The following is a 12,003-nucleotide window of genomic DNA, read 5'->3' as shown; positions in this document are numbered from 1 at the left end:
GCACCAGTCAAAGCTACACCACCTATATTCACTCTCCAGATTCAAGTCTCTTTTTCCTCGGATTCCATTTGAACATGCACAGTGGAGCAAAACTGGAACTCGACAGACCAAATAAGTGAGAGGTAGTTCATCAAAAATACTTTTTTATTTCATCGATATGTCAGTGTGGCCGTGGTAAATTGAAATCTTGAAGTTTTGACTAATTATTCTTCTAAATCACGAGGTTCATAACAATAACAGCAACAAATCAACCAGACCACGTCTCTGCTTTACTTCATAAATCTAGCGAGGTTTTGATTGCTCTGTACACATGCCAAAGCTAACCAGACAAACATCCTGTTGGTCCTTAGGACAGAGGAGAGAGAGACAGAGAAAGAGGGCGAGTTAGTAGATGGGCACTCCCTCTTAAACACATGGCTTCGGTTTCTCCTCTCCACTGTGTGGCCTGGCCTTGCATGAGACCAAAACACTCAAACAGCCAAATATGGTGTTCATTAGAAAGACGTTGCATTTTGCCGAGCACCTTTAACCATCCTTTACTCACTCGGACCCCATGCGCGATCAGCATGGATAGAGCACAAAATAAGTACTCTATCACCTGCACAACAAAAGGCCAAGCCTGAGTGAATGCCAGTAACTAAGAATATGAACCATGAGGCTACTTCTCATTACACCCATAAAGGCTTCAGGAGTGTAACTGTACACCCAGAGGACGTAAATACTGTGAACTCTCATTCTTGACCAAAACATCTAAATGGGGAACAGTGCATACTTCAAGGTCTGGTCTGTGAAGCAAGAAGAAGAAAAAAAAAAAAAAGTGCATCCACAATGTCCATATTTGGTCTGACTAACTATGCCAATCCTTTCACTAGGACATTTTTCTCCAAACATCCACCGGCCCCATGACTGAACCGCAAAGGATAATACTGACATCTGCTGGCAAGAATGCAGGATGACGTTTAAGAGCTGTATGTTGTGCAAAAAGCATGAAGACAGTCACGTAAAATAGTATATAAAGAATAATAATCTTAATGGCACTAGTTGTTTGAAATGCTTTATTTTTTGGTGAATACAAAAAATACTTTTGTGACCAGATAAATATAATACATACAGCATCAAATCATAAAACTAACGCAGTCTGTTAAAGAAAGCACAACACCTATTCAGAACAGAGCTAGTAACGTCTGGTAATACTCGGACAAATCAGTTAGACAATATATTTCAGGGTAATTCTTACATTTACTGATAGAAACATATATTTATATATATATTTTTTTCATAGTGGTTAGACACTGAAACGAGGAAGTTATCCAGTTCAACATTTAAGAAGGACTCTGCATAATGAATGTCAGACACAAATTGCCACATGCTCATTGAATGCAGTCTAGTGTTAGTCTCTAAATCCTAAGGTATCCACAGATGCCCTTTTATGATATCAGCATTGTAACGTTGTCGGCAGGTAGGCCACCAGCCAAGGCATTTTACTGTATGGCAAAGGAGGACTTGTTTATTAAGATCCCGATGGGGATTAGACTGGCATAATGTTCGGATCCAGAGAGGACAAGGCTCAGGCTCCCACCCAGCCTGATGTTCAGCTGCTCGCAGGGCAGACTCAAGTAAGGCACTAGTACACAATGTAGACCAGACACTGGCATAGACGGACCGAGGAGATGGATATTATATATATTACACATTAATGCGCTAAAGGAAAAAACAATAATTAAATCAGTTTTCTCAATTAGAACGACGTGGCGCTGTTTCCTTCTAGTTTGTTGTGTCTGACATTTAATATAGTGGAAGCTTTAAATTGTCTTCTTCAGTGCATAAAGTTATGAGAAACTTCAGAGCATCGTGTAGGCTCCCTTCGTTCGAGAGCAAAAAGTCCAATATCGCCGCACACAGCTGATTTTCCAACAGCCTCTCATTATTTAGAATATTCAGTGTATTGTATTGCTATAAACGTGAAGTCTAAAACTGAAACGACTCACCGAGACAAGTGAGTGACTGGTGGAGTATAAGTGTGTGTGTTGGTGTACGTGTACAGTCCAACGGGCACCCGATCAAAATCTGGCCAGTGTAAATGGAGCTGGAATTAAAACATGACAAGAACAAACATGACAGGTAATGTAAACATATATTCCTTACACAGCTCTGTGTATGAGAGGGAAGAACTGGCGGGCTTACATGGAGTGACACAAGGTACAAGCAGCAAGACATATTTGGTCACATAAAGTCCAGATTCTCTGAATAACACAGACTACACCTGTCTGCTCTATAAGAACTACAAGTTTCAATAATAAACACTTTATATCTAGTGTTGGCCAGTGCTCCGTTATTTTCTTTTTTTACTCCAATCAGAAGTGCTCATCGTTTGGCATCAAGCTGAACAACTTTGATTAATCAGAATCTTTGCTTTTCACAGGTTTGCCAGTTAAACAGCAAACCCCACGTTCACCTTTTTTTCTTTTTTTTTTTGTAAAATACAAGTGCCTTTCCATTCTATATACTACTCTATTGGTTAGTAGCTTCATTGATATGTGTAGACATTATGATACATGCAAGCCAGTGGTGAAATGAGACATCGCCTTCCTGCCTGTTTTCTTTAGAAACCTTTTTAGATTTTTTTCTTTTACAATTAGAAAACAAGCTGTGGACCCTTAAGTTTGTTCTGCCAGCTGCAGAGATATCATCAGTTTGTCTTCTGCTCTAAACCTTCGACAGTTACAGAACATTCAGGGATGACAGAGGATATCTGCATCTTCATGACTGTAACAGTCAGTAATGCTCATAACACCCACAAAGCAACGATACGTTTATCATACAACTTCCTCCGACGGTCTCAGCTTGCTTATAGTAACAACCTTCTTCATATTAAAGTTTGAATGTCATAGGCATTCACTAACAAATACATACACGCACCACACACACACACACACACTCGCACAAATACACAACAGACAGAGCACAGGCACTTGTTATTCTCACCAAACAGGCCTGTTTCAAGTGCTGTATAGTCCTCGGTTATAGGGGAGTAAAACGGCCAATAGTACATCGGCAACGTCTCTCCATGACAAGACGGTCTAATCAGCGCAGCACACATCCTGCCCTCTCAGACGATCAGCCTTCATCCTCCCGCAGCTCGCTGGGCAGGAACTTGTACTGCTGCTGTCGGATCTGAGCCAGCTTCTTGCGAGCTTCCTCCAGCTCCCGCTCCTTCCTCAGCATCTCCTCCTGAGCCGCAATGATCTGAGGAGAATGAGAACAGCTGATAGAAAATGTGCCTTCCACTCTTCACCGTCCCGTTCCTGTGGATAGCTAGAGATGAAAAACCAACAGCTGCGCTGTGCTCGGCTCTCATCTGTGGAGCCTGTTATCGCAAGCACGGGGGAACATAGGCGAAACAGCAGTGTAGCTTATTGTGCAATAAAATGGGCAGAATCTTAAGTGGTGTGTGTAGAGAGACGCATTTAAACACAGCAGAAAGAAATATTTAACAGTGCTTCTTTCTCTCAAGCTGTGCGTCAGCTGGTCATTCGTCAAGGAGATTTTAAAGGGTCATTTAGTGATAAGAAAGCATGGCACTGGCTGTAACGATTTTAATAATTAAAAACTGTACATTTTTAAAATTCATGTGTTTCAGTTGCTTAAACCTGCAGTACAGAAATGTCACTTCTGGCAGTGAGAGCACAAAACACAACGCACACCCAGTTGACATGTGTTGACAATTCTTTCCTCTAAACTCAGTGTTTCTTTTGTATTGGGGCCATCAAAAGCTTTACTTAGATGATTCCTAGGGTTTTCCCCTAGTTGCTAATCTGTTTGAGTCGATGCAGTTGCTGGGAAATGTCACAACAGACACCAAGTTTAAAACTCTGGTATACTGTGAAATACAGAGAAATTTTACCTTCTGCAGATAGATTTATTCAGCACAGTGTGAAGTTGTTTTGCAGTGGCTTAAATGTAGCATATGTTCATTTATGTGTAAATGTCCAGCAAACCAGTTTTAACACATTGCATGTAAAAAAACAAAAAAAAAAACGTGTGAATTTAATGAAACATGAATTTAAATCTAATAGACAGGTTTTCACTTCAAATAAGGCGTGATTAAAAAATCTCTTGGAAAATGCTTTTTAGGTGTTTACTAAGCATCACTGGTTAGACGGAATAAGTGGCAAGATGAAGCACAGCTGGGGTGCACCACCGACTGAGACAGAAACCCAATCAAGATAAAAACTTCCTGTCAAGTTTTAAAAAAGGCACTCATCTACTGGCGTTGATTATTTTTTCATAGATGAAAAGGAAGCAAATCCTCTGCTGTGACAGAAAGATGCTAAAAGTCTTCATGCGATGTGATGTTTTGCAGCCGTGAATGTCTGGCAAACCCGGTAAACAGCCCTGAAACAAAGCTGATGGGCTGTTTATCCGCAGCAGCTCATCACAATTTCAGAAAAACAACTGTGGCATTTCAGCATATCAGCAAGAGTTGCAAACGTTCATTGAAAATAACACGCAAACCAGCAGGAGTGATTTCTTTTCCAAGGCTCATAAAAAATTTTTTTTTTTTTCTTACCTGAGCTATGCCGCCAACAAATTTGGTCTTTACCACAACGCTGTCATCCTCGCTCTTGTCAAACGCTGCTTTCTGAGCCGCCTTGACCAGGTTGTCTGAAGCTCTCTTCACAGCATTGCCAGCAGCCTTTTGGAGAAATATTCTCCACATTAGTATGAACAAAAAGCACACGTTACCCTGGGTAAATTAAAGCTGTGATTCAGTGTTACCTGTAGCCTCCTCATGGCTTCAGAATCCTGGTCCGCCTTCACCTTGCAGGCCACGAGCAGCTGAGCTGTGGAGGCGGCGACCTGTTTGGCCGAAGAAATGAGCTTCTCCTCGCTGGCGTGGCCCTGCACAGAAGCGTTAGCCGCCTCGCACAGGCTGCTGGTGGCTGCTGCTACCATGCGCGCCTACATCAAGCAACAAATTCACTTAGATTTAAATTTTTTAGTTTTAACACAGATGTCAGTTTCTACTGTAACTTTGCAAAGCAACTTACAGCTGATATGAGACCCTGTGACCACTGGCCGTCATCTACTGCATTGGCTAGATTGGATCCCACCTGAGGTAGAGTTAGAAGAACAAATGCACATATTGTATTGTATGCACTAACACGAACAGTATAGTGCATATAGTATGCACCGGTGTCAGAGGGTGACTGAAGCAGACTGACCTTGCCTTGTGCAACCAGTTCTCTCTGAGCTGCAGATGCAGATTTAACCAGAGCACTAGTTGCTGCAGCGATGGACTTTGCCGCTTCTAAGATCTGCTCCTCAAAATCCAGCGTCTCATCTGCCTGCTGGAAGGAAAACCACATGTTGACTTAAAAATACTGAAAAGAATATTACTGCTGCGTTTAAACCTTAATCTAAACTGCTAGGATAAAACTTAGGGCCAAGTACTGAATTATTTATTTATAAGCCTAGAAGTAATACAACGTCTGCATATTCATTTGAAATCAGCTTATAAAATATCCACCAATTGCTTTTTTTTTTAATTGCAGAATGTAATCTAATACACAGCTTTACCTTTATTAAACATAAAATACATCAGCTGAGCTCCCTCAAATGTAGCTATTGTCCTATTAATGTTTATGTATAATTCCCTTCACACAAAGGACAATTAAAAATGATTCATTATGAGCGACAGCAGAGCATCAACTGGATGCGGTGATCCGTTCAGGGACATTTAACAAACGGCCATCTCTGCATCAGGAGTCAACAGCGCGCGATTGACCACAGACCTCCATAAACACATAAGGCACACGTGGCTGGAGACAGGGCGGGACACTGTAGGAATATGTTTGATATATAGTTGGACTGAATAACAACCTAATATATCAAACATATCAGACAGAGCCCTGCAGAGAAGGCTTCCAGGTCTACAATGGCTTGGGGAGGGGGGGAAGCGAAGGAAGCATGCAGGGAGCATGAGAGCCCTCCCTCTTTACAGGGTGGGAGGGATGAAGGAGGAGAGAGGAGAGGGAGTCAGTAATATGTAGTACTGTCTTAGCGGTCTCTTTGTCTGGTTATAAATGCGTTAAAGGTAGAACAGTATTATAATTATAAGAAATTATATAAAGTGTTCGGCAACTGTCCCATACTAAAATAATTTAAGATATTTATAAATGTCTGTGCTGTAAAATAATATTGTATTTTAAGAAAAACGTGTGAATTTATTTTGTTCTTTTCACCATTATATGAACACAAAACTGCGTCTGGTTTCTGTGAGGCATGGTCGTAAATAAAAGAAGAAATAATGTAGTAAAATACAGAAGTTATATGAATGAACGAATGTTCCTGTAAGATCACTAGAGGGAGACAGTGACATCCAGAAGAGAAAAAAGCCTTCCGCCCACTAATCCCCTTGCATAAACACAAGTGTCCTCATAAATGGGAGTCTGCAGCTGTGGCATTATAGTATGAGGCAGAGCATTATATGGTCTTTATTAAAACTGGGGTAACCTAAATATATGCTCTTTCATATCACACAGACAGGGGGTTGAACTAATAATACGGGGGACCAGTACAGAAAAGAGGGAGAGCACCGGGATTCGACTATCCAGTCTCCAGGAAAAACAAACAACACAGTCATGCAGAGCACACCACAAACATAAACCCGCGTTGCATAGAGAAACAACGCAAAAGTACTTTTCACAAAAGCACCGTGGCTGGAATCCATCACCTATTCTCTGTGCATATAATGAGTGTTTTTTTTAGGCAATATGCGTGTGTGTGTGTGTGTGTGTGTGTGTGTGTGTGCGGTGGGTTGAATAATAGCCTCAAAAGCCTCCCTCAGTTTAGTTTACAAATGAAGGACACTGCAATAAAAACAGAGGAAATAAGTTCAACAAGACAAAGAACCTCTCTTTCACAACAGGGTCACTACAGTTCGTTGTGCATTTTAACTCGTTCCAACATAAGCTGGAAGACGCAGCGGTGTAATTGCGTCTCCTGGCAAGGCGTCTCAAAATAATGTCCAGAGATACCTTTGAAGAAAGCTTGATTGCGTTAGCTCACCGGACCAGCTGTCCGAGTCAACATAGTGTGCGTTCGACAGAGAGTCATTTCCTCCTTTAATGATATCACGACAGCGGCTCAGTTAAAAAAAGATGACTCTGCTTCAAAGTCAGTGTCACCTTTTCCTACCTACGCCCCACGTGGTTTTCCCTGCTGATCGATGGCGAAAAGCTGTGTGCGTGGGTTTGTGTGTGTGTGTGTGGTTAGGGTGGGAGGGGGGTGGTAGAGAGGGGCGCCCCCTACCTTGGGCTTGGCTCTGGGTTTGAGCTGCTCCAGTTTCTTGGCTGCAGCTTCAATGGATGCTGCTGCTCCGAGGAGCTCGGTCTCTGCGATGACAGTGGGGTCCTCGGGGTCTACGCACTCGGATCCTGGAAGAGATCGATACGTGGCCAGACAGTGATTATCACGTGATGTATTTCAGCGCAGACTCACGGAGCAAACACCAGCACAAACACACCAGAGCAAATGTTGTTTTTCGTGCACTCGACCACACAGAGCAAGCATCACTAAGAGGCTCCACTTTCTATACACTCTTAAGAATTTTTCGGTGTGACAGCAATGCCTCAAAGTTAGACCAAATACACATTTGATGGATCATTGTCTTTTTATAGGTTTTTAAGTGCCCATAAAACAGAGCTGTTTGGGAACAGCTTGGTAAAGCAGATGGAACGATGTTTTCATAGATTATGTTGAGCTCTGGGGAAATCTGCTCTGCACCCCCACCCCGGAGCCGTCTACTCTCTGCCCCCTTCTGACTCTATGAAAGGTGATCTGGAGGAACAAAACACACCATATCCCACTTACCTCCATCTGAGGCGGCGAGGAAAGAGCGTTGGAGAGAGAGAGGGAGAGAGCACATGGGACATTAGAGAGGTGAAGTGGATAGCCCCGCTGTGTCTCGGGCTATACGCTGAAATCTAATTCTCATCCAAACACAATCTATTACTGCTGTCAGATGCAGCAGTGCAGAAGATGAAACACTCGAGTATGTTTGTGTCATAACCATCCTGCAGAGCTTAATTTGGAGCACTTTGCACTGCAATCACGCTGTGGTACGATTTCAATATTCTAAAGTGATTTTCGTGACCTATCTATATTAGGGACGCAGACGGGTTCGGGGGCTTGACTCAATGGCACATTATTCATGCACAAGAGGATTAGGGCTTCTTTGACTAATCTCTAACATCTCCACAATCCTGTCATGGTTTTTTTACATTTTATTAAACCGGCTCCTAATAGGAATCGCGTTTGCTTCAAAATCAATGTATACTAGTCTTACACCGCTGGGCATATAATGTCTTAAAGTCATTTTAAAATTAGAATCTGCAGCTAAAAGCTTTTGGACAGCACAGAAGCTTTCATTAAATTAATCTTCCATATAATTTTTTTTTGATTGAGTCAAACAAAAAAAAACGGGAACTATATAAAGCTCTCATGTGTTCCAGTCAGAATGCAGCTACCGGTTACTAAAGGTTGTCAAGCCTAGCTCATACTCATGTGCGTTGTGTGAGAGTGATCAGCAGCATTGTGTGTGGCCTCACCTTTCATAGCCTCAGCTGTCTGGACGAGCTCGGTCACGCACGCCGCCACATGCTTCGAGTGCACGGCCAGCTGCTGCTTCTGCTCCGGTGTGGGTTTCTGCAGCACCTGAAAACACACACAAAAAAAGAACGACATGTGGACATGGACGCACAATTTGTAAGAGATGAGTCAGAAACTAAACATGATCCCTTAAAAAAAAAAAAGAAAAAAGAAAAAAAGCACGTATGTATCTTCTCACATGTTTAATAATATACCTCAGCATCACAACTAACGGATAAAGTCTGCATTCACATCCAGAAAGTCAACTGGAGAGACAGATTTATTTTTTATGTTTGTTTCTTTTGCTTTTGGCGCAACTTGTTAACTGGCAATCTTTGTCTTTCAAAGAAGAAAACCATGCATTATATAAACACTGATAACAGAATAACATTATGACCACCTTCCTAATATTGTGTAGGTCCCCCTTGTGCCTCCAAAACAGTTCTGACTCATCAGAGAATGGACATGGGCCTTCTGAGGGTGTCCTGTGGTGTCTGGCAACAGCATGTTGTTAGTGGGGGGCCTTTGGGTCCTATGGGTTGAGGGGAGGGGCCTCTGTGGATCAGGCTTGTTCCAGAGCATCCCACAAATACTTGATCAGTTTGGGATGGAGGGAATTTGGAGGCCAGGTCAACAGCTTGTGCTGTTTTTCATGTTTCTTTGAGTTGTTCCTAAACCATTTTTGTGTGTGTGTCTGTGTCAGGCTGCATCCTGCTGGGGATGGCTGCTGCCATCAAGAAGTGTCATTGCTGTAGGGTGGGGGTGTCTGGTCTGGTCTAGGTGGGTGGTACATGTCTAAGTAACATCCACATGAATACCAGATCCGAAAGTTTCCCAGCAGAACACTGAACTGTCAAAAGAAGGTCAATATAATTGACTCCTCCTTTCAGTGGTTTTAATGTTGTGGCTGATCGATATATGTGTTAAAAGATAAAAACATAAAAGACAACATGATACTTTGTTTGCATAATCTCCTGCCAGAAACAACATGATGCACCCATAACTAGCAATTCATTCATTCATTTTTCCTCTGGAGGGTCACGGATAACTAGTAATTGCGAAATTTAACACACATTACTCACAATGAGTAATTTTAAGAACGAAAGGAATTTCATTATTAAAATATGCTGTTCTTATTAAAATGTAAATGCATACGTTATTGCACACAGTAGCATAAGACCCTGAATTTCTAGCGTTCAGTATTATTGCGTTTTTATGTATGGATGAACCTTGTTGCGTGTGAGACACTCACTCACAGCTAGAGACATGCACACAGACACATAAATCACTTGCATCCTTTATTTATGAGACATGCGACGGCTTCATTCCAACCTGCAGCACTTGCTCCAGAAGGTTGATGTATCCGGTGGTGCACTCAGAGCCATACTGCAGGGCCTTGATCCTTAACTCCTCACTCACTTCAGGGTGATATGCTGCTTGCTGTTAGTGTGAGAAAACAGTGTTAAAAAAGAAATTTAAGACGGGACACAAAATTGTTCTAGTGGCAATGGTATAATATATAGCACATGTCAGGAAGGGCCTTTAGATCATTTTACTTGTGCAAAATTTTGTTTTTTGATGCCTTGACACAAATAAAACAACCACACCAATGCTCCGGTATCTGTTTTTGTCTTGTTACAAGTGCTCTGCAGGAAGTGCTGAAGGACACCCTGTCTGACGCTTCGCTGCACAACTTTGAAAAAAGTGACGAGTCACGACCGGCGGGAGCAGCCATAAAGTAGACTAGACTCTGCATTATCTGCTCCCAGCAGGCTGGGCTCACATGTTCCCTGGCAGCCTGGTGTTGTCTGCGTGAGGCCTGTTTTGGCAGGACCGGTTGGATTAGCACCTTGCAGGTAGTCAGCATATCGGAGATGGCTTTGCGGCTCAGGTTGGCAGTGGCGATCACATCCTCCTGCTGAGCGGAGTTGCCTGCAGCCACTGCCTTGGCCGTTGCTATGGTGATGCCCTTTGTCATGCGGGTGAACTCCTCGGGTGAGGTGGACTTGTCTGGGACGTCCTTGGACTGGAACACCTGTCATGATGATTTACACAGGTGGTTGGATATAGGCATGGGGCTTAGACATGTTAATGCAGATGAGAGAATTCTCAGATTATGAAGCACACATGAGCGTTGTATAGAAACGGATAAGCTGGACAGAAAATCATATACTGTAGGTATAAGTAAAATTACTAGTTGCAGACTTGAATGTGGCTTGGGCTGCAGCGTTTCGTAAAATCCCCTCTTGGGCTGGGGGTCCTCTGATAAGGATTAGCAGTAAATTACAAAAAAAACAAGCTCGTCTTCCTTTCTCACTCTGTCTGTGTCTGCTACCCAGACCCCGATAAGAGCTGTGGGAACCCTGCAGGGGCTGAGTGAAGAAGGAGGAAAGGAGCTGGACAGATAATAAAGGAAAAAAAAGAACAAAAAGCTTCTCTGTTTTGTTCAGAATAATAGACACTGATATGCCTGACCCTGTTTGAGCCAGCTTTTGCAGAGAGGCTGTGTCTCATCATTTGACTCCCAACAGACCATAAAGAAGAGGTTCGGCCCGTTCCGGCGCTCTTACCGTCAGCTCCTGCTTGATGCACTCAATGGTGGCCTCCAGTGCCCTCGTCCCACGGGTGGCTTCATCCTCCACTGCCTTCACTGTTTTCAGAAGAGACGTCACGTTCGTCACCATGACCTGTCAAATACAGAGAGCAATAATGAGGCTCACGCTCAAACCAGGAGGTGGAGCTATTTCTCCTCTAAGGTGAAACGTACTACAAAGTTATTTTTGCTTTCTTCTTCACTGATACCTTAACAGCAAATAACGGAGTTTAAAGTGCTCATCTAAAAAAACGAAAATCAGCAAAAGAAAGATGTGAGTAATGTAATTCAACATGAAACAGGCTGGTTTACTAGGGGTCATGCAGTTTATTTGCAGACAAAACTTTTAAATTTTATTTTACTCATGGTCATTCTGCTCTGTCTGCCCTGCATTTAGCAAAGTGTACAATTTTTTAGCCTTGCAATTTGAGACACATGATCGCCAGGGGTTCCAGAGGGTCCCATTTGGGGGTCACCATATGTTGGAGGAACAGAAACAATCTGTCAACATGTCCACGACTGCGGGTGGCCTTAATTCCATTTAGATGAGAAAACACAGGAAAGTCTGCGCAACAGTGAAAGGTACACGCCGTGGCTGGTAGGATGACTAAATAAATAAAAATATGTATCTTAACTGAGGAAGTTTTTTTTTTTCTTTCCTTCAGTTTTAAGATCTGAAGGTCTGGTTCAAATTAAAACACTTTGATGTAAGTAGACTCATTGCGATGGCACACAGCTGCAACAGGGTTACATGCAAA

At 42.6% G+C, this 12,003-nt stretch overlaps 1 protein-coding gene across 1 annotated transcript in view; it reads right to left on the bottom strand.

The window, feature by feature from the left end:
* Positions 1–1,068: 1,068 nt before the first annotated feature.
* tln2b (talin 2b) overlaps positions 1,069–12,003 on the bottom strand; it is a 48,240-nt gene continuing 37,305 nt past the window's right edge. The window contains exons 47-56 of the mRNA XM_084555107.1: positions 11,223–11,339; positions 10,502–10,687; positions 9,985–10,092; positions 8,613–8,718; positions 7,315–7,439; positions 5,226–5,351; positions 5,052–5,114; positions 4,780–4,962; positions 4,571–4,696; positions 1,069–3,246 (exon numbers count right to left, since the gene is read on the bottom strand). Of these exons, the coding sequence (XP_084411233.1) occupies positions 3,118–3,246; positions 4,571–4,696; positions 4,780–4,962; positions 5,052–5,114; positions 5,226–5,351; positions 7,315–7,439; positions 8,613–8,718; positions 9,985–10,092; positions 10,502–10,687; positions 11,223–11,339 (1,269 nt within the window). The 3' untranslated portion in view covers positions 1,069–3,117. The remainder of the gene's footprint in view (positions 3,247–4,570; positions 4,697–4,779; positions 4,963–5,051; positions 5,115–5,225; positions 5,352–7,314; positions 7,440–8,612; positions 8,719–9,984; positions 10,093–10,501; positions 10,688–11,222; positions 11,340–12,003) is intronic.

The sequence above is a fragment of the Chelon labrosus genome (assembly GCF_963514085.1).
Source record: "Chelon labrosus genome assembly, chromosome: 11".
Lineage (NCBI taxonomy): Eukaryota > Metazoa > Chordata > Actinopteri > Mugiliformes > Mugilidae > Chelon > Chelon labrosus.
Note: the sequence above shows the minus strand (reverse complement) of the source record. Positions and strands in the feature narration are given on the sequence as shown.